General features: G+C 42.3%; 1 protein-coding gene across 1 annotated transcript; it reads right to left on the bottom strand.

Moving 5' to 3' along the window:
* LOC148774640 (uncharacterized) lies at positions 1–27,322 on the bottom strand. The gene is made up of 3 exons (XM_088828438.1): positions 25,808–27,322; positions 20,056–20,158; positions 1–478 (listed from the first exon to the last, which is right to left on the bottom strand). Exons 1-3 carry the CDS (start codon positions 25,819–25,821, stop codon positions 251–253), a joined length of 345 nt encoding a protein of 114 aa, XP_088684564.1. The 5' UTR covers positions 25,822–27,322; the 3' UTR covers positions 1–250.
* Between the last annotated feature and the right edge of the window lie 223 nt (positions 27,323–27,545).

Here is a 27,545-nt window from a genome sequence, read left to right as displayed (position 1 = left end):
ACAGTTATGTTTATTATCCTGCAGAGAAGGGGAATGCACACTCCAGGACCTGGGAGGGTCAAGGTTAAGAACGAGTTAGGAGGGTCTCCTTAGCATCTGGACTTGGGCTGGTTGACTGACGGTGAGGCAAAGGCTTGTTCTAGATTGAGGTCTGGGCAGACGCGAGAGACGCCCGGCTCCGGCGGCGCAGACGCGGGGGACGCCCGGCTCCAGTGCAACCGACCACGTGCAGAATCGTGGCTGAGATGAGCTACCCCGTGCCCAGGGTTAGGGCGGTGGCCGAGAGGAGCTGTACCACGTTCAGGAGGCGGTGGCTGCTTGGGCACCGGAGGGCCGAGAGGAGCTGATCTACATTCAAAGCAGGAGGCATAGCCTTGAGGAGATACCCCTCGTCCAAGGTAAGGTACAGCGGCTGCGCCTTGCTGGAGCAGCTGGGAAGAGATACTCCACGGCCAAGTGGAACATAGAATCCAGTGCTCTGGGGAGGAAGGAACAAGATGGCGGAGGGATAAGGTGGCAAGACCACTTTCTCCCCCACAAATTCATCAAAAGAACATTTGAACGCAGAGTAAAGTCCACAAAACAACTTCTGAATACTGGCAGAGGACATCAGGCTCCCAGAAAAGCAGCCCATTGTCTTCTAAAGGAGAGAGAAGAAATCCAGCTCCACCCACCAGAACACCGACACATGCTTCCCTAACCAGGGAACCCGGACAAGTCACCCGTCCAACCCCACACACAGCGAAGAAACTACGTAATAAAGAGAACTCCACAAACTGCAAGAAGAGGGAAAGGCCACCCCAAGCAAAGCAATATAAGCAAGATGAAGAGGCAGAGAAATACCCAGCAAGTAAAGGAACAAGATAATTGCCCACCAACACAAACAAAAGAAGAAGATATAGGGAATTTACCTGATAAAGAATTTCAAATTTTGATGGTGAAAATGATTCAAAATCTTGAAAGCAAAATGGAGTTACAGATAAATAACCTGGAGAAAAGGATTGAGAAGATGGAAGAAAGATTTAATAAGGACTTAGAAGAAATAAAAAAGAGTCAATATACAATGAATAATGCAATAGATGAGATCAGAAACACTCTGGAGGGAACAAACAGTAGAATAACAGAGGCAGAAGACAGGATAAGCGAACTAGAAGATAGAATTGTAGAAATAAATGAAACAGAGAGGAAAAAAGAAAAACGAATTGAAAGAAATGAGGTCAATATTAGAGACCTCTGGGACAATGTTAAACGCTCCAACATTCGAATCATAGGAGTCCCAGAAGAAGAAGACAAAAAGAAAGACCATGAGAGAATACTTGAGGAGATAATAGTTGAAAACTTCCCTAAAATGGGGAAAGAAATAATCACCCAAGTCCAAGAAACCCAGAGAGTCCCCAACAGGATAAACCCAAGGCGAAATACTCCAAGACACATATTAATCAAATTAACAAAGATCAAACACAAAGAACAAATATTAAAAGCAGCAAGGGAAAAGCAGCAAATAACACATAAGGGGATTCCCATAAGGATAACAGCTGATCTTTCAACAGAAACTCTTCAGGCCAGAAGGGAGTGGCAAGACATACTTAAAGTGATGAAAGAAAATACCCTACAGCCCAGATTACTATACCCAGCAAGGATCTCATTCAAATATGAAGGAGAAATCAAAAGCTTTACAGACAAGCAAAAGCTGAGGGAATTCAGCATCACCAAACCAGCTCTCCAACAAATGCTAAAGGATCTTCTCTAGACAGTATACACAGAAAGAGTGTATAAACTTGAACCCAAAGCAATAAAGAAAATGGCTACGGGATCGTACTTATCAATAATTACCTTAAACGTAAATGGGTTGAAATTTTCAAAAAGGCTAGGAAACAATTCTCATAGCCACCAATAGTTCAGTGTTGAGTTCATGAATAGTTTTTAAAGTTTGGGACAAACTATAGTATTTGCTATTTGAAGTACTATTTGTAATTGGCATATTACGATGTAACATTGGTCTTCATTTCCATCTTAAAACGCCTAAAAATGCCTAACAGGTTTTTAGATTTGTGAATTTTAGTTGAAATGTATTTTACAATGTTACTAAACCTGCAGAAATATTGAAATATTTCAGAGAACTTATTCACTGTACATTTAATTTATTTTATTTATAAAAGTTATGAACTGTAGAAAGTTTTACTTGTTGGGTCAAATGCTTGTTGCTTCAAATGCTTGTTGCATTTGAAGTGCTAGTTACAAGAAAATCAAATACCTTCAATGTATAAATGCTATTAAGTTTTTAAAGGAAAAAAAAATAAAGATAATTTAATTTTATTCTTATAACAACCTAAAAAAAAAAATAGATTGAGGTCTGTCCTGAAGAAGGGGCAATTCAATGATTGAGGATTTTAATTTTTACCTAGGAAGGTAAAGTCACTCATGCAACTAGAAAAGGGAGGTGTTTGGACATTTCTGTGGTGCTTGGATGCCTTTATTTCTAACTGTGTTTAGATATGATTATGCCTTGGTCTAGTTATTGCCTTGTTCCACCATCAGAATGACTGTCTGATAATTGTAAACTCTTGTAAAATTGTTCATTTTCAATGGGGGAACACTACGGCAAGCCATGAGCATCCAGCTATCAGTTGTTAGAGCTTTTTTTTTTTTCACTTTCTCCATCAATTGTTAATTTCGATTCAGACTTGTGCTTGAGTTTCCTCATGGGGCTCTAGAAACCCAAATGACAAAGTGTGATCAGAAACTATTTGACAGACACACTCCTGTTTCTGTACAGTAATTGTCATGCAGGACTTCGAGTGTTCAGTTCAGCTCAGCTCAGTCGCTCAGTGCGTCCAGCTGTTTACCACCTGGACTGCAGCACACCAGGCCTCCCTGTCCATCACCAACTCCCGAAGTTTACTCAAACTCATGTCCATTGAGTCGGTGATGCCATCCAACCATCTCATCCTCTGTTGTCCCCTTCTTCTCCTGCCTTTAATCTTTCCCAACATCAGGGTCTTTTCAAATGAGTCAGCTCTTTGCATCAAGTGGCCAAAATATTGTAGTTTCAGCTTCAACATCAGTCCTTCCAATGAACACCCAGGACTGATGTCCTTTAGGATGGACTGGTTGGATCTCCTTGTACTCCAAGGCACTCTCAAGAGTCTTCTCCAACACCACAGTTCAAAAGCATCAAATCTTCAGCGCTCAGCTTTCTTTATAGTCCAACTCTCACATCCACACATGACTACTGGAAAAACCATAGCTTTGACTAGATGGAACTTTGTTTGGCAAAGTAATGTCTCTGCTTTTTAATATGCTGTCTAGGTTGGTCATAGCTTTTCTTTCAAGGAGCAAGCGTCTTTTAATTTCATGGCTGCAGTCACCATCTGCAGTGATTTTGGAGCCCCCCAAAATAAAGTCAGCCACTGTTTCCCCATCAATTTGCCATGAAGTGATGGGACCGGATGCCATGATTTTAGAGCTGCTGTTTCAAAAAAGGAATTGGCCGGCTGGCAGTGTACTCACCAGAGTGAGGGTAAAGAGTGGGAGGGAGCTGCTGCCCTCCAGTGGCTGCTCCAGGAATTACATCAGTGATTATAACACTTCCACCACCGCCCCCCACCCCACCCCAAGACCCCCTACCCCTTGTTCATGCAAGGGTTTCCTAGGACTTTCAGGACCGACCTCAGGCAGGGCAGAACAGGAGGAAGGAAGATCTGCCTGGGAGCAAGAGGCAGTAAAATTTCAGATACTATTGTTAATGTGACCGCATCAGTACTCTAAGCTTGGTAAAACCTGGAGAAACATGGATTATGTGAACTGTAGGTTTTCAATGAGTAAATATTGCTTTTATAATCAAAGAAGGTAGATGTGTTGAATAGAATAATAAGAATTTTAACATTTATATCGGACTGAAAAACAACCATGCCACCTAGAAATGCAGAATAATTATTTAAAGACAAGGGGATTAGAAAACTTTTTAATATTGAGGGTTATATAAATAAAGATTGAAATTTCACTTAAGTTTGAGAGGATTTGAGAAACGTTAACCCTGGTGCATTGCTGGTGGGAATGTAAAATGGTGCAGTTACTGTGGAAAATAGTAAGGCAGTTCCTCCAAAATTTAAACACAGAATTACCATATGATCCAGAAATTTCACTTGTAGGTACAAACCCAAAAGAATTAAAAGCAGGGACTCAAACAGATACTTGCATACCCACATTCACAGCAGCGTTATTCACAATAGCCAAAAAGTAGAAACAAGCCAAATGTCTATCAACAAATAAATGGATAAACAAAATATATATACAAGCAATGGAATATTATTCAACCTTAAAAAGGAATGAAATTCTGAGACGAGCTACAACATGGGTGAATTTTGAGGGCATTATGTTAAGTGGAAAACAGACACAAAGGGAAAATATTACATGGTTCCATTTATAAGAGATACCTAGAATAGACAAATTCATAGAGACAGAAAATATAAAAGATGCTACAAGTAACTGGAGGAGAGGAGAATGGGGAGTTATTGTATAATGGGTACAGAGTTTCTATTTAGGGTGATGAAAAGTTCTGAAAATAGATACTGGTGATGGTTATACAACACTGTGAATGTACTTATTGCGAATGAATTTTTTTTTTTTTAGGCCACAGTGTGCAGCATGTGGGATCTTAGTTCCCCAATCAAGGATTAAACCCATGCCCCCTGCACTGAGGGTACAGAGGCTTAACCACTGGACCATCAGGGAAGTCCCTTATTGCCACTGAATTGAACACTTAAAAACAGATAAAATGATAAATTTTATGTCAAGCATATTTTACCACGATAAAAAACTTATATAAGTAAAATGAACTCATCATTTTATCTTTAAAGAAATATGAAACGTTCCTTTTGTCTGCATTTTAAGTCATCTTTTTTGGACTTTCTTGAATTATTTTCATTACACAAAAATATATTTTAAGGACATTGCTATTATATACTTTAAAGTAAGGTTATAATTTCATGGCCTTAGGCATAAATTCTTTGGATTTTTCCAATGGCCAGATGAAATCAAATTGAAGGCTGGAGTTTTCCTACCCATCTTTTAGAGAAATAGCATCTTAAGGCTTTTCTTTTATTTTTTTATTTACCAGGTAGTTCTTGGTTTAGAGGGTAAACTTAAAGTTACTGTAAATCAGCTATTCTTAACTAAATTAATAGTTTGGCTTGATTCGTGATTACTATATTCAACTTTGATTATAATTAGAGAAAGCAAAATGATTCTAAATAGAACTCTAAATAAAAACATATTAAAAATTGGTTCCCAAAATAGCCCGAGTCTAAAGTATTATTTTACTGCTACTGAAGTTTGAAGTTTTTCAAACACAAGGAAAGTGGCATATAGGGCAACCTGTGAAGCTTCAGAGTTCGGATCGGAAGATCTGAGTCCCAGCTTACTCGGAACTTGGTAGATGAGCAGTAAGTGTGTGCTGAATGAAAGGATGATACGTGAAGGTCATTTCCTCTCTCTGGACCTCAGTTTTCTCAGCTGCATAAGAAAGTGTGTGTGTACTCAGTTGTGTCTGACTCTTTGCAGCCCCACAGACTGCAGCCCGCAGGCTCCTCTGTCCATGGCATTTTCCAGGCAAAAATACTGGAGTGGGCTGCCATGTCCTACTCCAGGGGATCTTCCTAACCCAGGCATCGAACTGTCATCTCTTGAGTTTCTTGAGTCTCTTGCATTGGCAGGTGGATTCTTTACCACTGAGCTACTCAGGAAGCCTCAAATAAGAAAGGAGTTGGATAAAACTGAGTGGGTCTCAGCCCTGGTGGCACATCATTAGAATCACCCGGGGAGTTTTTAAACCTACGGATGCTACCAGCTTGCAAAGGAATGCATGCTGGTACCTGCTACTGTGGGGATGAACCTTGAAGACATGATGCTAAGTGAACTAAGCCAGATACAAAAGGACAAATCTTGCATGATTCCACCTCTGTGAGATACGTATCATCGTCAAATTCATAAAGACCGCATGTAGGATGGTGATTACCAGGAACTGGGAGGAAGAGGGAACCGGGAGGTATTTTTTAATGGGTACAGAATTTCTGTTTGGGAAGATGAAAAAGTTCTGGCGGTGGATGGTGGTGTTAGTTGCATAACAATGTGAATATCCTAATGACGCTGAACTGTACTCTTAAAAATTGTTAAAATGGTGAATTTCATATTTGGTACAATTTAACACACACACAGACACATAGACACACTCATATGGATGCTGTGCCCCACGTCAGACCAGTTGAGTTAGATGGGTGGCAGGTGGGGGGCACACTGTTGGGGTCTGTCCATGGGTATCTTTTTAAACTCCTTAGGCAAATTTTTTTTTCTCTTTTGGCTGCCCTGTGGCTTGTGAGATCTTAGTTCCCAGACCAGGGACTGAATCAGGTCCCAGGCAATGGAAACGCACTGTCCTAACCACTGGACCACCAGGGAATTCCTTCTCAGCTAATTCTGCCGCACAGTGAGAGTTGAGAACCCTGGACCCAGATAATGTCCAGATTCTGTTTTACTTCAGTCATCCATGATTCTAAATAAGATGGTCCAACAAGAGAAAATGAAAACTGTCAATATTTTGGCCCAATTTCATAAGTGCAAATAACAACTTCCTTGGATGAATTCAATTCAGTTCAGTTCAGTCGTTCAATCGTGTCTGACTCTTTGCGACCCCATGAACCGCAGCACACCAGGCCTCCCTGTCCATCACCAATTTCTGGAGTTCACCCAAACTCATGTGCGTTGAGTCAGTGATGCCATCCAACCATCTCATCCTCTGTCGTCCCCTTCTCCTCCTGCCTTTAATCTTTCCCAGCATCAGGGTCTTTTCAAATGAGTCAGCTCTTCGCAACAAGTGGCCAAAATATTAGAGCTTCAGCTTCAACATCAGTCCTTCCAGTGAACATCCAGGACTGATTTCCTTTAGGATGGACTGATTGGATCTCCTTGGAGTCCAAGGGACTCTCAAGAGTCTTCTCCAACACCACAGTTCAAAAGCATCAAATCTTCAGCGCTCAGCTTTCTTTATAGTCCAACTCTCACATCTATACATGACCACCGGAAAAACCATAGCCTTGACTAGATGGACCTTTGTTGACAAAGTAATGTCTCTGCTTTTTAATACGCTGTCTAGGTTAGTCAGAACTTTCCTCCCAAGGAGCAAGCGTCTTTTAATTTCATGGCTGCAATCAGCATCTGCAGTGATTTTGTAGCCCCAAAAAATAAAGTCAGCCACTGTTTCCACTGTTTCCCCATCTATTTGCCATGAAGTGATGGGACCAGATGCCATGATCTTTGTTTTCTGAATGTTGAGCTTCAAGCCAACCTTTTCACTCTCCTTTTTCACTTTCATCAAGAGTCTCTTTAGTTCCTCTTCACTTTCTGCCATAAGGGTGGTGTCATCTGCATATCTGAGGTTATTGATATTACTCCTGGCAATCTTGATTCCAGCTTGTGCTTCCTCCAGCCCAGCATTTCTCATGATGTACTCTGCATACAAGTTAAATAAGCAGGGTGATAATATACAGCCTTGATGTACTCCTTTCCCAGTTTGGAACCAGTCTGTTGTTCCATGTCCAGTTCTAACTGTTGCTTCCTTACCTGCATACAGGTGTCTCAAGAGGCAGGTCAGGTGGTCTGGTATTCCCATCTCTTTCAGAATTTTCCACAGCTTGTTGTGATCCACACAGTCAAAGGCTTTGGCTTAGTCAGTAAAGTAGAAATAGATGTTTTTCTGGAACTCTCTTGCTTTTTCAATGATCCAGTGGATGCTGGCAATTTGATCTCTGGTTCCTCTGCCTTTTCTAAAACCAGCTTGAACATCTGGAAGTTCACGGTTCACATATTGCTGAAGCCTGGCTTGGAGAATTTTGAGCATGACTTTACTAGCGTGTGAGATGAGTGCAATTGTGCAGTAGTTTGAGCATTCTTTGGCATTGCTTTTCTTTGGGATTGGAATGAAGACTGACCTCCTCCAGTCCTGTGGCCACTGCTGAGTTTTCCAAATTTGCTGACATATTGAGTGCAGCACTTTCACAGCATCATCTTTCAGGATTTGAAATAGCTCAACTGGAATTCCATCACCTCCACTAGCTTTGTTCGTAGTGATACTTCCTAAGGCCCACTTGACTTCACATTACAGGATGTCTGGCTCTAGGTGAGTGATCACACCATCGTGATTAGCTGGGTCATGAAGATCTTTTTTGTACAGTTCTTCTGTGTATTCTTGCCACCTCTTCCTAATATCTTCTGCTTCTGTTAGGTCCATTACCATTTCTGTCCTTTATTGAGCCCATCACTGAATGAAATGTTCCCTTGGTATCTCTAATTTTCTTTTTTTTTTAAATTGAACACGATAGGACTTCATTTTTTTTTTTAATTTTTATACCAAATACATTGTGTTGCTGCTGTTTCGTCGCTCGTCATGTCTGACTTCTTGCAGCCCCATGGACTTCAGCACATCAGGTTTCCGTGTCTTTCACCATCTCCTGGCGGTGGTTTAGTCGCTAAGTCATGTCTGACTCTTGCAACCCCGTGGACTGTAGCCTGCAAGGCTCTGCTGTCCATGGGATTTTCCAGGCAAGAATACTGGAGTGGGTTGCCATTTCCTTCTCCAGGTCTAATTTTCTTGAAGAGGTCTCTAGTCTTTCCTATTCTATTGTTTTCCTCTATTTCTTTGCACTGATCACTGAGGAAGGCTTTCTTATCTCTCCTTGCTATTCTTTGGAACTCTGCATTCAAATGGGTATATTTTTCCTTTTCTCCTTTGCTTTTCGCTTCTCTGGAATCCAAATCGTTAATGGACTTACAGTTTTTTTCCCCTAAATATTTTTTTCTGTAATTTTACTTCTTTTCTTAAAATGAATTAACCTTTTCACAAAACTTCATTGGACAGCTGTGCAAGTCTCCATTCAATTAAGATTTGTACAGATAACAGTAGATTCTAATATAAATTATTCTTACAAAGAACGCGTATGTCTACATTCAGCACACTGTCTCTTCGCCAAAGCCAATCTTTTCTGAAACTTGACATTTTCATGTCACATGTTTTATGTTTCTGTTGTCACAGATATCGAAAGAAGTTTTAAACTCAAGGTCTTTTTAAAAATAGTACTTATAGAATAATTGTGTTTTTTTCCTAGAAAACTTTATGTTAAAGTAATAGATTTGTAACCATTAAAAGTAAATGGAAATTTTTCAATAATGAATATTTGAAGTGACCCAACGAAAGAAAACAGCATGGGTTCTTTTTCTAGGAATCTAATTTTTTACAAAAGAAAGTTTGTTTTCAAGTATTTCACTGTCTTGATACAGTAACCACAGGATGTTGAGCCAACGTAAACAATTAGGCCTAAACAAAAAGTGAAATGGAAACTATTTTTAAATGTTTCCCATCTAAAATGAGAGAACTGATGCAAGTGAAATACAAAATAACACTTTTTTGTTCTGGAGTTTTTATATATGTTACGTCAAAGTCATCTAATGAGTTTTGAATGAAAATTGTTCTCAGCAAAACAAGTGTGAGTTAAAATTCTTTTTGGCAATCATTATATTTTTGCTTTTCTCTCGTTTCGAACTTCTGACTTGAAATGTCCTCTTTAAAACATACGTGACATTATAAGTGATCAATGAGCTGTGTAACTTAAATGTGCTATTTACCAACCCTAGATCTGAAATTACTGCACTGATTTCATAGTAACAGAGGAGTTGTTATCTGTTCTTTTAAACCACATCAGACACTGACTTCTAAGTTGTTGGCATTTATTCTTCAGTTCAGTTCATAGTCAAAAGTCTTGATAACGATATGGTTTCAAGGCTTAAACATAGCATTCTCTGGGACTTCCCTGGTGGTCCAGTGGTTAAAAAAATAATCCATCTTCCAATGCAGGGGAGGTGGGTTTGATGCCTGGTCAGGGAACCAAGATCCCACATGCCATGGGGCATCTAAGCCCAAGCACTACACCGAAGACCTGGTGCAGCCAAAAAAAATTTTTTAAGTTATTAGCACCTTGTGAAGTCTAGTACCTGCCCATGAGCACTGATTTTCAAAGAACCAGAACTTCAGTCATCACCACCCCCAAGATGTCCAATATCAATACATCAATACCAATACCATTCTGGGCATCTACTAAGGTGATGGCCAAATATTCTGGGCCCAAAGGTACTTCACGTTATCACCTGTTGACTTTAACATGGAAAGAAGCACAAAATGGCAGGAGGCTGTGTTGTTGCCCAATCCAGAACAACAAAGCAAAACAAATATTAACCCTCGATAGTTGGCTTCCAGCCCAGGTCGCTTAAGCAATAAGCCAGAATACCTCCGCTGGACTGGTTATCCCACCTCCTCACTCAGCACATTTTTCCCCTGCTAAAGGCCAATCTTGTTTAAAATATAATCTTTACCTACTTTAAACCTACAAGATCGTTTAAGAGCTTCCTAGTTAACCTTTTAAGTGAATGCTTGGATCACAATGAATTTGCAGTTTTTCCAAGCTTTGGCATCTGCCGTAACCAATTCTGTGCCTTCTGTAAGATTCAGATCAGGTCGATCTAGGGAAAGGTAGGTCTAGAGGAAGTGGCCTCACCAAAACCTACCCATCTTGTGTCTATGATGTAATGGTACTTGAACTATAGAATTTACAGTAAGACAAAAAAAAAAAAAGCCTCAAAGTTATTACATTTTAATGTTAAACAAGTATAATAATAAGACTCATCTCAGGGCTTACCTAGTCGTTCAGTGGTTAAGAATCCACCTTGCAATGCAGATTGCAATGCAGGGGACACCAGTTTGCTCCCTGGCCTGGGAAGACTGCACATGCCACAGGGCCACTAAGCCTGTGACCACAGCTACTGAAACCTGTGCTCTAGAGCCCGCGAGCCACAACTGCTGAGCCCACCAGTACGTCAGACTCTTTGCGATCCCGTGGACTGTAGCCTGACAGGCTCCTCTGTCCGTGGAATTCTCCAGGCAAGAACACTGGAGTGAGGGGCCATTTCCCTCTCCAAGGGCTCTTCCCAACCCAGGGATTGAACATGTGTCTCCTGCACTGAAGGCAGATTCTATATTGTCTGAGCCACCAGGGAAGTCCAAATATAATGTAAGTGCTAGGTAAATAGTTGAAGATGAGTGGAAAATTTAAAATGTAAGGACATGATAAATTCGAAAGTAAAAGGAGCTATATTAAAAAAAAAAAAAGACTAATCTTAGTATATTATGACCCTTATTCCATCCTGTGCCTGTGTGCTCAGCTGCTTCAATCGTGTCCGAGTCTTTGCAACCCTATGGACCATAGCCTGCCAGGCTCCTCTGTCCATGGGATTTCCCAGGCAAGATTATTAGAAGGGTGGCCATGCCCTCCTCCAGGGAATCTTCCTAACCCAAGGATAGAACCCATGCCTCCTGAGTATCCCGTATTGCAGGCAGATTCTTTACTCACTGAGCCACCTGGGAAGCCCTAGTCAATCCTGAGACACATGCAAATGCTTTTTGTTGGAAATGCAACCTACCAGCAACATTTCCTGTTTTTGGGTTCCTCAAATAAATGAAACTTCCCATGTCAAATGAGTTATATATCTAAAATAAATGTGCATGTCACTGTGTTCTGGTCCATGTGACCCCTTCAGATTTACAAAGCATTAACAGTACTAACTATGTAGTGGACATGGTTTGGGGTACATTCTCAAACATATTATCATCTGTCTCCTTTTATGAATAAGCAAACAAAAGCTTAGTGAGGTCAAATTCTTTGCCAAATTTTCAACATAATTCAAAATCTAATGCTACACCGTTACTTCCTCTACTGAAATTTAAATGCAAGCTATTTTTGTACAAAGAGGAATAGAGAAATAAAATGTAAGTTTTTCTTTTTCACAAATTTCCATTCAGGAAATACTTTTGAGAAATATTTGTTGAGCACTTACCGTATACTGGGCACTATTAGGCAACTAGGAATGTAGTAGTGAGCAAAACAAAATGTTGCAGAGGTTACATCTAAATGGGAGGAGATGGAAAATAAATAAAGGCCAGTTGATAATATGTAAGTAGCAGTTAAGTGCTAACAGCACCACATTGCTCAATCCGGTCATAAATTTCCTGCCCTCATTTCCAAAATGTGCAAACAGCCCGCTTTGTACCTTTAACACAACTGGTCACTTTAACTGATCACAACTGACCCTCCTTAAAGCATTTTTTTCCCTATGCACAAAAGCAGCTGCCACAATAGCTATTCCTCCTCAGTTTTCATTACTGGCTCCTTCTCATGTCCCTGAGCTCTGAACGTGGGAGTGTCCCAAGACTCAGCCCTCATAAATCTTCTCTGTTTATACTCCTCTTTCGTTCAGTTTCACAGCTTTAATTACCATCCATGCATTGATGACTTGTTTATCTCTCCTAGGTCTCTATCCTGAACACCTTTGGTGGCAAACCTTAGATAACTCGAGCATCTCAGACTTAATAAAAATGGACTGCAATCTTATTCCAAACTTCCAGTTGCTCAGGTATAAACGTTACAGTCATCCTCGACTTGTCTCTTCTTTTTCCCTCCCCATGTCTAATTCATGAACAAACCCTGTCTGCTCTACATTCAAAATACACCCCATGTCCACATCTCCATTTCCCCTGGACTACCTCTCCCTCAATCACCAGCATCTCTAATCTGGATTACTGCAGTCTCCTAACCGGATTACCTCCTTCTGCCTTTGCCCCCTCTGTTCAACAACCAAATTAATTATTTTTTAATAACGACATCTTAAACTATTTATTTTTATTTATTTATTTGGCTGCACTAAATCTTAGTTGTGGCACGGCACATGGGAGCTTCAGTCATTGCTGCAGCATGGACACTCTTAGTCGCGGCACGTGGGATCTAGTTTGCCAACCAGGGATGGGACCCAGGGCCCCTGCCTTGGTAGTGCAGAGTTGTAGCCACTGGACCACAGGGAAGTCTCCAAGTTAATTCTTTGGACCTATGTTGACCCATGTCATTCCTTTTCTTAAAACTCTCCAACAGATTCCCATCACACAGGATGGAGAACCACAAAGCTGCTTTTCTGACCACCTCCTTGCTCACCACACTCCCAGCACTGGCCTCATTGCTCTGCAAGCAAATGCCCTCCTCAGGGCCTTGGAACTTGTTTCCTCTTCCTGAGATGAAGAAGTTTTCTTTTTTTTCTGGCTGCACCATGCAACTTGCAAGATCTTAGTTCCCTGACCAGGGATTGAACCTCAGTCCTAAACAATGAACTGTCAGGGAATTCCGTAGTTGAAGAGCCTCGAACATGACTGAATGCTCAGCTGAGTCTGTTATGTAATGGCCGGGACCCTGGGATATGACCCCTGGGACCCTGACTTGTGGGATGAGAGGATCTGGTGCACCCCCCTGACTATTCTGACTGCCTCAACCTCTCTGAACCCTCAGAGATGACAGAAGGGCTCGCCTCTCCACTTAGAGCGAGCATTCCTGGGGGTAAAAAGATACTGTAGAAGCCTCAGCCTCACAGGAACACAGGGATTTTGCTCAGCATCTGCCCCACCTCCTCTCCTGGCTGCAAAGTCCACAGCTATGTTGAGTTCAGCATGATTCTGCTGGATCTGAGAATAGAGAAAAGGAGCTCTCCCCGCAATGGAGCTACAAGAAAAAGCCAGCATGTTCCAGTAGGAGCCAGAGTATTCCTGGGACAGGATACACTAAAGAAAAAAATTTCTTGAAATCCTATATGCCTCTCCCAGCATATGGGATTTATACCCCCCACAGGGGGCTTTTCTGGTAGCTCAGACAGTAAAGAATCTGCTTGCAGTACGGGAGACCCAGGTTTGATCCCTGGGATGGGAAGACCCCCTGGAGAAGGGAATGAATGGCAACCCACTCCAATATTCTTGCCAGGAGAATTCCATAGACAAAGGAGCCTGGTGAACTACAATTCATGGGGTTGCAAAGAGTTGGACACGACTGAGCAACTGACACACACACAAGGGCCCTAGGGGAAGGGGAAAACCGTCTGCTGGGGTGGCCCTTCAAGGCATGTCTACTCTCAGTGAAGTCAAAGTGTCCGCGTTGCCCTGCCAGATGGTAGAAGAAGGAATACAGAAGCTGAGGGAGGCAGGCATGTTGGAATAGATATTTTAAGTGAGCCCGAAAGACCCACCAAGGGATTATGTTCTACACATAGGCCCAGAGTACACTGCATTTGCCAAAGCTGTCAGGATTATGCTAGAGAGAGGGACACTGGCATCAGTGAGATATGCAGGAGTGGCAGAGGCTGCCAGGAGGCAAGACTGTCACACGCTTGGCTTAGTGACAGAAACGAGGTTGGGGGCAGCACTTAACCACCAAAATTGAGGGGGTCAAAAATTACTATAATGACCCACAAAGTGGAATGGCAGGCCAGGGGCCTTGACCCAAAGAGAGTTGTGGAGATCTTGGTGAATAGGATATGAAAATGCTCCCTCAGCCCACTCAGGGATGCCCCCCACCCCACAAAAAATATGACATTCCATGGGGCAAAATAGATGGAGAGCTAAAGTGGATATTACTCAATACATACAATCAAAAGAAAGCAAGAATGGAGAAGCAGGAGGCTGAGATCAGTCACCCTAACAAAAGGTCATGAATGGAGAACCAACAACAGCTCCATTTGGGACTTTGCTGGTGGTCCAGTGGTTAAGAATCCACTTGCCAATGCAGAGGAAGGACATGGGTTTGACCCCTGGTCCAGGAAGATTCCACATGCCATGCGGCAACTAAGCCGATGCACCACCACAAGAGAAGCCACCCCAATGAGAAGCCCAAGCACCACAACTAGAGACTAGCCTGCTTGCCCAAACTAGAGAAAGCCCACGAGCAGCAATGAAGACCCAGTGTAGTCAAAATTAAAAAAAAAAAAACAAAACACAAAAAACAGCTCTGATTGGTAGGAGGAGGAGAAGAGCTCTTTGTTGCTACAAAATAGGGGCAAGGAAGAATATGTATGGGGCTCGGGTGACCCACCTGGGTGCTCTGTGGTACTTCTTTGCCCAACTAAGAATGTATATGGACAAGTAGAACACCCTCAGCCTGAGAAAGGTACGATTACCAGTGGGTCAGACCCCTCAGAAATGAGGGTTGTGTTCCACCACCAGAGACACACTGAGACAAATCGAGATGATGGCTGGGAGCAAGGAAAATTAAAATGGATGGTGAAGAGGGGCGAGCCTGAGTACCAGTTATGGCCCCAAGACCAACTGCAGGGCTGAGGGCTATAGTTTATCCCACTAACATTCTAAGTTTCTCAACAAGAAGAAAGGCACACCAGAACCCTGGAGGAGCCATTGCCCAGATGTGAATGAAGTGGATCTGCATGGTCCATGGGGGTGCACTCTGGCAGTCAGGAAGATGAACCACTTGGATCGCTCATCAAGAAAGAACTTCCATCAGGCTGCTGGGAGAACAACTGACTTGACCGCATCCAGCTGCAGCCTCGGTTTTTGAGCTGAGGCCACACTCTTGCTGAACAGCCCCTTAGACAATAACTGAACACGGTTGTTTGGCTAGGGCTTGAACTCTTGGTACCCAACCTGAATCTCCTCTAATTGGCAATCTTTGCTCCGGAGCCTCCCGCTGAGTTGGTCAAAACTTTGTCAGACCTGCATTATGTTCTGAGTCACTCCTTCCATCCTGTTTTCTCCCTACTTTTCTTTGACAAGCTTCAGGTTCAAATCATGGTCCAAAAGGCTTTGCTTATCTTATCTTGCTTCCTCCCCATTTTTAAATTTCACAGGCATTTTTCCCAAGTCAACTCCTTGCACTCTTAGCTTCTTAGAAGGCACAGCTGACAGAGATGGTTGTGAGAGATGACTTCCTCCCTTTTGGGCAAATAAACTCTCTAAGCTTCAGTTTTCTCACTAGGAAATGGGGCTCTTATGATCTCTCTCATTGGATTGTTGGAGGGGGCTTAAATATATAAAATAGTTAAGAGTTTTATGAGAATTAAATAAGAGAATGCATGTAAAATGTTTAGCAGACAACCTTGCACATTTGGTAAATGTTAGCTCTTATGCTAATGAAGAGCTAAGGCAGACTATGAATGGAAACTCTTTAGTTTTCCTCCATCCTGGGGGAATATATTCATTTGCCTAGGAGGAGAGAGGACTGTTACTGTTATTTCCCATGCCATTAACATCTTCCCCTATGCGAAGGTTTAAGAAAAAAAACCGAGCCCAGGGCTCCCCTAGTGACCCAGTGGTTCGGAGTCCACCTGCCAGTGCAGCGGACACAAGTTCGATCCCTAGTCTGGGAAGACCCCACATGCCGCAAAACAACTAAACCCCGTGTGCCACAAATACTGAGCCTGTGCTAGATCATAAGCTGCAACTACTGAAGACTGCACGCCCTAGAGCCGGCTCGGCAACAACAGAAACCACCGCAATGACAGACCTGGGCACCAACTGGAGAGTAGCCCGCTCGCAGCAGCTAGAAAGCCTGCACACAGAAAAGAAGACCCGGTGCAGCTGAAAAGAAATATATAAAACAAAAATAAAGCTAACGGAGACAAAAAAAAAAAAAAAATAGGGCCCACGTACAAGTAATGGTAATGGTTTCTAGAAATGAGATTTTGTATTGATACGATCATGACCATCAAAAGTGAGACGGAAACTGAATTGTGATTATGTAACCAAATGTAAATCTGCATGTTAGAACATGAGGAACATGATACATTTTCCATATCTAAAAACTCTATTACAAGGGTGGGTAATTTATCCTCCTGCAATGAGTTTGGATGTAGCATTCACAGGTCCATTACTGGGATATATTTCAGTTTTCAATAACATGTGGTTTCCTTTTTAAATCAGAACTTTTCATTTGACCTCATTCTCACGTGTAAACACGTGTACATCTATTTGGGCTAAAGTTTTCACAAAGGTAGGAAGAAGAATACCATTAGAAACTACATCCAAAAGGTTAGAAAATTCTAACTCAGAAAAAAAAAATTTACCAGTCCAGTGCCTATAACTTGTCTATGATTGAGGTTTATTCTGACTTTGTCACAGCTGAACTAAATTTATGGTACAGGGCATTTATTAAAGTGCTTATTACTTCCTCTGGTGAGTCTTTCAGCTAGTGGAATTTTAAAAGACATATAACCTGAAGGATTTACTTAATTATATTCTGTGTTTGATTTTAATGGAGACAACAGTCATTACAGTGCAGTAAGCCATGAGATAGAAATAACCATCCTTTAGAGGAAAGCTGGCACCCTTTTATGTTTAACTTGGTAATTTTCTGACAGCCATGCCATTTTCTGCCTCTGTTGCTTTTTCAATTAATTTTGAAGAAATTTCCTTACTATTGGTGGACAGCGTGAGGACGAAAACTTTTCACCTCATGGGAATATCCAGAGTACTTTATTTAGCTTTTCCACCAAGAACTCACCACCACCACCACCCCCAACTCAGAGGAATGAATTCACAAATTGGAATGCATATGCTTTTTCTGAAAAAAATTTAAAAAAAAAACACCTCTCCAATTTAGTCAATTGGAATGAAAATGATTGCTCTTCCTGTTTCTTAATACTTGCTCAGATGCTCAGTTGTATCCAACTCTTTGCGACCCCATGGACTATTTCCCACCAGGCTCCTCTGTCCGTGGGGTTTCTTAATATATCATCCTAAACTTCTGTTACAGCCAGTGTCCTAACAATCTCCTTGATGATCAGCTGAATATAAAATCATAAAGACACACCTGATCCAAAAGAACAATTAAACACATTGCCCTCCACATCTTCTACTTTAAAAAGACATTAAAGCTTAACATTATATACATAGCTGACAGATTGCATACCTAGTCATTAGTTGCTATTTCACAAAAGTAAAGCCACTGGCATGGCATATAACATTTCTTCTTGTTCCACTGCAACTCCCTGCAACCACTGAGAAGCTTTTCCTATCCCTATATTTGCTTCCAGCACTGCACACGTTTTCTTCTCAGGCTTAAAAATAAATGTCAAGTTCCTGATCTTTTGTTAAAGATTCATTGCCAAAGATGGTTTCACAGCAGGAGCCTTCCTAGGGAAAGAGTTGGCTCACATTCCTGCTAAGAATGTAACCTGGAATGATGGAAAAATAATTATAATCAATGTCATAGAGCATATGGGTTTCTACCCAGACGCCTGCCAAATAGGACCTGCAGTAATCTTTTCCATCCACTATCAGTCTGTTGACTCTAGCACATAAATTCCTCATATTTGGGTAAATGAAAGCCCAAAGCTCACACATATTTCTTCTATATCTAAGAGGTTTCTGAGAGAAACCAGTAAATGCCTTGCATTTCTTAAGCTTAGTTTCCATAAAACTACAGTTATTGTGTTTTTTTGTCTATAAACATAGAACTGCTTTATTTCTACTTCATCCTTCATCTTGGGTGATCCATGAAGTCAGTCCATAGATAGTGAAAGAACTGCGGAGAAATATACACACACACATTTTAAAAGCATTGTACTTGGGAGTGGGATGAATTGGGAGATTGGGATTGACACATACACACTATTGATACTACGCACATGGGCTTCGCTGGTGGCTCAGACAGTAAAGCATCTGCCTGCAATGCGGGAGACAGGGGTTAGATCCCTGGATTAGGAAGATCCACTGGAGAAGGGAGTGGCTACCCACTCCAGTATTCTTGCCTGGAGAATCCCATGGACAGAGAAACCTGGTGAGCTACAGTCCATGGGGTCGCAAAGAGTTGGACACGACTGAGTGACTACCACTTTGGAGTCAGTCGGGAAAGAATCTGCCTGCAATGCTGGAGACCAGGGTTCGATTCCTCAGTCGGGAAGATCCCCTGGAGAAGGAAATGGCAACCCACTCCGGTATTCTTGCCTGGAGAATCCCATGGACAGCGGAGCCAGGCGGGCTACAGTCCATGGGGTCGCAAGAGTCAGACAGGAGTTAGCGACTAAACCACCACCACCACTACGTAACTCAGGGAGCCCTCCTCAGTGGTCTGTGGTGACCTAAATGGGGAGGGAATCCAAAGAAAGAGGAGATATAGGTATAGTTGATTCATTTTGCTGTATAGTAGACACTAACACAACATTGTAAAGCAACTATTCTCCAATAAAAATTAATTTAAAAAATAAAATAAAAGCATTGTACATGTTGATGTGTGTTTCAGCTGGATACACCCCAACAGTTTGTGTCATTTCTAAAAGGAAGCTAATGCTGAGCTGATTAAATAGAAGCAGAAACACCTGGTGCGTATCATTATGGATAAGGTCCTGGGTGATTTAATTAAGATCTTTATTGTTATTTTTCCACTGAGCTTATATTTCACTCTACCATCCACCATGCTTTGCTTCTCTCAGGATATGTGCCAGGTGGTATGTAGTTCTTTTTGCAGAGAGAATTTTTTTTTGTCTATGGAAACTCAGAACACAAGGAAATCAGAGGCAGACTTTAATTTTCCTTACAAGCTTCTGTGTTTCAAACTTTGGAAGGCTTAGAACAATTTGACTCTTTCCTACACAGCAGAGAGATAAGATCCAGCCTCTCTTAAACTAGCACTCTTTTATTTTCTAAGCATAAATAAATAAACATAATAAGTATATTGTATGCTTTCTTGTTACACAAAGCAGAGTAGACAAAAGGGGGACGTTCCAATTAAATATTGGTAACTTTTGTTTCCAATATTTAGGACATTTTAAGCAAAGAGAAAAATGAATTGAAAATGAGGTTGCTGTTTGCCATTATGGTGCTCCATTCACAGATCAAGCACTTAATTACAATAAATTGGGCAGACGCTTCTCTGTCCTAAGGCCCCTCCGCTCCTATTGAGACATTCAATACAACTGCCTCAGTGTTTGTCACACTCTAAAATGAAGATTTCTAGACAGGAGTTGTATATTAATATTGTGAGTCCCCCCAGTCACATAACTCAGCTCTAGGTCTGACTGCCAGAGTTATAAAGATGAAATGACTTTTTCCCCCCACGCAGCGCTGTCATCTTTCAGGAAGACTTAACATCTCACTTCTTATTTTTCCCCCAGCATACATCTGTAAAACCTTACCAAAACTCCAAGATGGCCCATATCCTTGAAATCAGCTGGGTACAAGTATGAGTCAGCCATAAAAATGAATGAAATTATGCCATTTGCAGCAACATGGATGGACCTGGAGAAGAAAAGGGGAAGTAAGTCAGACAAATACCATAGGATCTCACTTATATGTGGAATCTAAAACATGGCACAAATGAGCACATCTATGAAACAGAAACACAGTCCCAGACACAGAGAACAGACTTGTGGTTGCCAAGGGAGGGACCGGGAGGGAAGGACTGGGAGTCTGGGATTAGCAGATGCAAACGATTATATATGGGATGGGTAAACAACAGGGTCCCACTATACAGTACAAGGAACTAAATTTAATATCCTGTGACAGACCATAATGAAAAAGAATATATATATAGATTCATGGGGTCACGGAGAGTCAGACACGACTGACCGACTGAACTGAACTGAACTGATACGTATATATATCTGAGCCACTTTTCTGCAGAAGTTAACATTGTAAATCAATTATACTTCAATCAAATTTTTAAAAAATCAGCTGGTTGCAATTCTGTATTTGTAGAGTAAAATGAGTCAGGAATGGACATTCTCACACAACAACTGTTCAGAGCAGGATGGAAGCTAGAATTCAGAGACTTAAAGCGTTTTGCCTCAGGAAAAGTTCTAGCTCTGTTTTCTCTGTAATTGGTTTGAAAGAACCTAGAAATCAAATTTGCCAAATACCAGTCTCACATATTTTATGAGGATACCATGTACAGCATTGAAATGCTTCATAATTTGATTTATGGTTAGCCAGACAAGATTATAAGAGTTGTATTTTACTGAGTAGGCTGTGCTCTGCTTATTAATAATAAAAAACATCTCACCCACTCATCCACTCTAAAGGCAGGCTTCAACACCCTAGTAAATTGTGTTCCCAAGTTTATTTCTTAGTTGGTTGTTTAGAAATCCAAATTTTTCCCCCCTAAGGCCTAATAGTATAAGTGGTAATTAAATTCCAAGCATAAACTACAAACCTGATTGACCTCTAAGTCATAGCAGCAAGGCCAGCCTGGGTTCCGGCTGCTAGGAGACAAAGTCTGTGCTGATTATTCTCCGTGCATCACCTGCTCTGCGCTCTGGAAGACTGGGCTACAAATGGATTTGTTTCTCTGGTTCCCTGGCTTGACTTTGGCTAAGGAGGGGCATGGCTCAGAGATAAAAGAGTAGGAGACAGAAGATGGGATATTTCTTCGTGGGTTCCTATCCTGCTTCACTGCCGTCAATCGGGCAGTGGCTGTGTCCCTCCAAGATGACATGTCTAGCTGGGCAGCCCCTCCTCCACAGATTTAGTTCTCACTGGGCTCTGGGAACATCATTTATTCATTCCCCTCCCCTGTCTGTCCCCCTACCCCGTTCCCTCCCCTTGTCTTGGGGGTATAAACCTCTCCCAGCTCTTCCTAGTCTTTGGTATCTCAGCATCCTAGTTCTCTCTCTTTTTTAAAAAATATTTATTTATTTGGCTGTACTGGGTCTTAGTTGCAGCACGAGGAATCTTTAGTTGTAACATGTGGGATCTAGTTTTCTGATCAGGATCAAACCCAGGCCCCCTGCATTGGGGGCATGAAGTCTCAGCCACCGGAGTACCACGGAAGTCCCCATCCTGGTTGTCTTAACCCCAACCATGCCTTCGTTAACATTTCTCTTCGTTAACATTTCTTCATTTGTACCATCTGAGTGGAATTCCATCCATCAAGATCTCGGCTGAGATCTTGGGTTCAGAATTTCAGGCCGGATCGTTCATGTATCTAACATATTCATGTTCCTCCTGCATGCATGTGTGCTAAGTTGCTTCAGTTGTGTCTGACTCCTTGGGACCCTAGGGACCCCAGCCCTCCAGGATCCTCGATTCATGTTCTTTCTACATGCTACCATTTGTGACTAAAACAGATATAGTTCCTGCCATCAAGGAATGTACGTTCCTAGTTGGGAAAACTTGGTAAATACACAAATAAACAAAAGAGCTATATGTTCTGGGAAATATTAGGTAAGAAATAAACAGGGTACATTGATAGAAAATCATGGCAATTTTGGATAGGGTGGTCAGGGGAGGCCTTGCTGAGAAGGTGACTTTTTTTTTAAGGAAACTAATTTCTTTTTTAATTTTTCTGAAAACATTAGGAACTATGAGAAACAAGCTTAGTATCTGGCCACATCAAAAGCAAAATACAAGTAAAAAAATTGAGAAATCATGTTTACTCATAAGAGAAAAATGTTTTAAAATATCATATTTAACACCACTTTCCTCCATAAACCATAACACTGAAGTGGAGTTTAAGTAATTTTTTTTAATAAAAATGAAAAGAGAAAAAGCACTCTATTCCCACCCTGGAATCCCATCATATATAAAGTAATATGCTCAAACGTTAGTGGAAATAAACAATTGGTAAACCTGAAAATAAATCTTTCAGTGAATGAACTCAGATTCCAACAGAACACAGTACTGCCTTATGTTTGCAGAATAACTTTTGTCACATTGCTGCTGCTGCTGCTAAGTCACTTCAGTTGTGTCCGACTCTGTGCGACCACATAGACGGCAGCCCACCAGGCTCCCCTGTCCTAGGCCTTACCAAATGCAAATACAAAAGGGGATTAAAAACAAACTACTAAATCAAATTCTTTCTGTAGAGTAGCAGTTTTCACAAAATAAAATGATCTTAGTTCCACAGAATTGTATGCATATAGCCAATTTTATTCCCAGTGTCCCAGAGTCTTGTACTATGAAAATAAAAGTATCTTTGTCTTGGAATAAGTCTGATGAAGGCACCAAAATCCTATTATTCATGTTCCCCCAATGATACTTAGAATGCTCTTATCATCCTTTCAAGATGTGTGTGTGTGTGTGTTAGTTGCTTAGTCGTGTCCGATTCTTTGCAACCCCATAGACTGTAGCCCACCAGGCCCCTCCATCCATGGGATTCTCCAGGCAAGAACACTGGAGTGGGTTGCCATTCCTTCTCAAAAGGGAACTGTAGAAAAAAAGAAAGTGAAGTCACCCAGTCGTGTCCAACTCTTTGCGACTCCATGAACTGCAGCCTGGGCTCCAAAATCACTGCAGATGGTGACTGCAGCCATGAAATTAAAAGACGTTTACTCCTTGGAAGGAAAGTTATGACCAACTTAGACAGCATATTAAAAAGCAGAGACATTACTTTGCCAACAAAGGTCCGTCTAGTCAAGGCTATGGTTTTTCCAGTGGTCATGTATGGATGTGAGAGTTGGACTATAAAGAAAGCTGAGCATAGAAGAATTGATGCTTTTGTACTGTGGTGTTGGAGAAGACTCTTGAGGGTCCCTTGGACTGCAAGGAGATCCAACCAGTCCATCCTAAAGGAGATCAGTCCTGGGGGTTCCTTGGAAGGACTGATGTTGAAGCTGAAACTCCGATAATTTTGCCACCTGATGCAAAGAGCTGACTCATTTGAAAATACCCTGGTGATGGGAAAGATTGAGGGCAGGAGGAGAAGGGGACGACAGAGTATAAGATGGTTGGATGGCATCACCGACTCAATGGACATGGGTATGGGTAGACTCTGGGAGTTGGTGATGGACAGGGAGGCCTGGTGTGCTGTGGTTCATGGGGTCACAAAGAGTCGGACATGACTGAGTGACTGAACTGAACTGAACTATACTGCAGCCTACCAGGCTCCTGCATCCATGGAATTTTCCAGGCAAGAGTACTAGAGTGGGTTGCCATTTCCTTCTCCTTTCAAGATAACTTCAACTTATTAAGAGTTAACATTCTAAAGATATATAAGGAAGTGCCAGCCTCATCTGCATTAGCCAAGTCCTTTCTCTATTCACAAAGCATGGGTGTGTCTACTCATTCACCTCTGACTCTTTGCAACCCCAAGGAGTGTAGCCCACTAGGCTCCCCAGTCCACGGAATTCTCCAGGCAAGAATACTGGAGTGGGTAGCCATTTCCTTCTCCAGAGAAGGTGACATTTAACTGAGATCTCATAGTTGAGAAGGAAACAGCATTGTGTAAAGAGCTGGCAAAGGTAGGGGGAAATGTGTTTCAGGCAAAAGGAACCGAGGGGGTAAAGGCTGAGAGTTGAGAGCTTGGTGGGAAAACCAGGATGATGGCAGCTGTTTGACCTTGGAGGAAATTAAAGACATATTTACAAGGCACACAGGGCGCTGAAGGAAGGAAAGTGTGACTAGGGGTTGGGGGGAGCAGGTGGAGAGTAGTACACAGAATGAGGTCAGACAGCTGCTCTGGGAACTCAGGGCAGGGCCCTGAAGGCCAGGATGAAGAATGTGGATTTTATTCCAAGTATATGGGAGGCAGTAAGGGTTGTTTTCCAATAGTCATGTACAAACGTGAGAGTTGGACTATAAGGAAAGCTGAGCATGGAAGAATTGATGCTTTTTAACTGTGGTGTTGGAGAAGACTCTTGAGAGTCCCCTGGACTGCAAGGAGATCCAACCAGTCCATCCTAAAGGAAATCAGTCCTGAATATTCATTGGAAGGACTTATGCTGAAGCTGAAACTCCAATACTTTGGCCACCTGATGTGAAGAGCTGACTCATTTGAAAAGACCCTGATGCTGGGAAAAATTGAAGGCAGGAGGAGAAGGGGACGATAGAGGATGAGGTGGTTGGATGGCATCACCGACTCAATGGACATGAGTTTGAGTAAACTCCGGGAGTTGGTGATGGTCAGGAAAGCCTGGCATGCTGTAGTCCATGGGGTCACAAAGAGTCGGACACGACTGAGCGACTGAAATGAACTGAACTAAGAGTTGTCTTTTTTTAATTAATTAATTTTTGGCTGTGCAAGGTCTTTGTTGCTGTGCACGGGCTTTCTCTAGTTGCAGGAAGCAGGGCTTCTCTATAGTTTTGGCACGCAGGCTTCTCACCGTGGTGGCTTCTCTTGTTGTGGAGTACCCGCTCAATGTGTGCAGGCTGAGTAGCTGTGGCTCACAGGCTTAGCTGCTCCACAGTACATGGAGTCTTCCTGGACCAGGAGGGACTGAACCCATGTCCCCTGTGTTGGCAGGCTTATTCTTAACCATTGGACCACCAGGGAAGTGCCAGGAAGTATTTTTAAAGAGCAAAGTGATACGGTCTGATTTCTCTTCTCCAAAGCTTACTCTAGCTGCTCTAGGGAGAAGGGCTCCAGGGAAAAACAGAATCAAACAGAAAAGTCAGAGGAGTCAGAATGCTATTAAAATGACCTAGGCGGAAGATATGACTGCATTCTGTTTTAAAGATATGGGAGTGGAGATGCAGAAAAACAGACCTGTTTGAGTTTTTGTAGAGGCAGAGTTCATAGAATTTGGGAAGGACTAGGTATGGAGAGCGGAGAAGGCAATGGCACCCACTCCAGTACTCTTGCCTGGAAAATCCCATGGATGGAGGAGCCTGATAGGCTGCAGTCCATGGGGTCGCTAAGTCGGACACGACTGAGTGACTTCACTTTCACTTTTCACTTTCATGCATTGGAGAAGGAAAGGGCAACCCACTCCAGTGTTCTTTCCTGGAAGATCCCAGGGACAGGGGAGCCTGGTGGGCTGCCATCTATGGGGTCACACGGAGTCAGACACAACTGAAGCGACTTAGCAGCAGGTATGGAGAGAGGCTTCCCAGGTGGCGCTAATGGTAAAGAACCCACCTGCCAAAGCAGGAGATGTAAGAGACATGTGTTTGATCCCTGGGTCTAGATGATTCCCTGGAGAAGGGCATGGCAACCCACTCCAGTGTTCTTACCTGGCGAATCCCATGGACTAAGCAGCCTGGCAGGCTACAGTCCACAGGGTCACAAAGAGCTGGACACAAATGAAGTGACTTAGCATGCACATGGGGCAGGTGTGGAGGGAGGCAAGGGAGGATCCAAGATGACTTCCAGTTTCCTGGCTGGGGCCACTAGCTGGGTGTTGGAGCTGTTTATGGAGAGAGAAAAGTAGGATGAAAAGAATGATAAGATTAAGATGAGTCGGATGGCAGGCAGATGGCTCTCAGAGCCTGGGGTCCAGAAGACAGATTTGAGCTGGAGGAGCTTTTCTTTCCAGTCTCTTAGTGGTCAAGCAGGGTTCTCAAGCCAACCTGGCTTAGGCCTAAAGGAATCTCCACCAGCCCTGGATATACTTACTAAAGCTGGGGTTTAGATGTGAAGCCCCAGTTAGTCAAAAATCATTCCTATACCTTGTCTTGTCATGAGTGCACATAGTTCTTTTGAAGATTTCAAAGGAAGAAAGATTTGAGAATTCTCAGGTCCTTGACCAAATTCCATCAGAATCTTGCCTCCAGAGTTCCAATTTCAACATCATTTAATGGTAAATTTAAAGGACAGCCCCTGGAATCCAGTTTGACTAATGTACAATAACGTCCTTGTGGGGAGGCACGTACCCGAAGTAAGAGATAGGATTCTGAGGCTTATTCATTTCGGTTGTCATGGCAACAGCAAGAGGGCTCTGGAGGCAGGAAGAAGGAACAGGGAGGAGACAGGAGAAACCAGAAGCTGTGGTAGCTGTTAGTCCTTGGGAGATAATTGAAGGCAGATATTTGTAAGTTGCGTGGAAAGCACACCCCGTAAATCCGGGGCAGTTAGAAGTACACAGGTTGTGAGCAGACAGTTTGTTCATTTTAAGGACCAGAGAGACATATGGAAGCTGTATAGACTCGGGGGCTAAAAGTACATCGTGCCCCTGTTTCACCCCTGTGCCCACTGTACTGCTTGGGGTTCCACATACTTTGAATGAGCAAATAAGATCCCCAAAGAAAAAAATCTTTATTCTGTTTTGTATGGGTTCTAAAGTTGCTAGGTGAACAGATTTTTTGGGGAAAAGATTCTATTTTTACATCAAAACCATCTTCATATAATGGTTAGCGATTCTAAGGTGACGCATCTGAAAGGAAGACTCACCTCCAGACCAAAAGACCGAGTTGGGAGATCTCCCTCTCTGGGCTGATTTTGGCGATCATTCACTACACATGGATGGGATACCATCTAACTACGTACTTCCCAATGAAGGTCCATAGTAGAACAGGCTTTGATTAGATTCTTGAGGTGATTAAATGTTATCTACAAACTGAGAATCCTCATTGTGTTGAAAGGTACAGCAATGAGGAATGGTGGCGGTGTGATAAAGAATACAGACAGATGGACAATCAACCCTAAAAGAGAAGGAAACCTGAGGAATGAAAATTTGTTCAAGGCACGGTAGTCTATCTGGTACAGACATGCAGACACTCAAAAGGAAAAACGCCCAATGGTGTGGACGCTTTGGTAACTATGTAAAATATCCCTCAAGACCTTTCATTTAACTTTGCGCTATTTTATTTTTCGCTGCACTATGTCTGTTCATTGCAGCACGCGGGCTTTCTCCAGCTGTGGTGGAAGGATTCCTTTTGTTGTGGAACACAAGCTTTGGGACACGAAGGCTCAGTGGTTGGGGTCCATGGGTTTAGTTGATCCCATGCTATGTGGGATCTTAATTCCTTGACC

This window comes from Moschus berezovskii, chromosome 20, assembly GCF_049115385.1.
Source record: "Moschus berezovskii isolate FMDL1 chromosome 20, NW_MosBer_1.0, whole genome shotgun sequence".
In the NCBI taxonomy this organism is placed as follows: Eukaryota; Metazoa; Chordata; class Mammalia; order Artiodactyla; family Moschidae; genus Moschus; species Moschus berezovskii.
This window is presented reverse-complemented; position numbering and strand designations above follow the sequence as displayed.

What these genes read in the sequence shown, in the direction of transcription:
- LOC148774640 (XM_088828438.1), bottom strand. An exon ending in TGGGCCATCTTGGAGTTTTG is followed by an intron (nt 479 to 20,055) that starts GTAAGGTTTTAC and finishes CTTCCTCCCCAG; the next exon opens with AGCACTGGATTCTATGTTCC.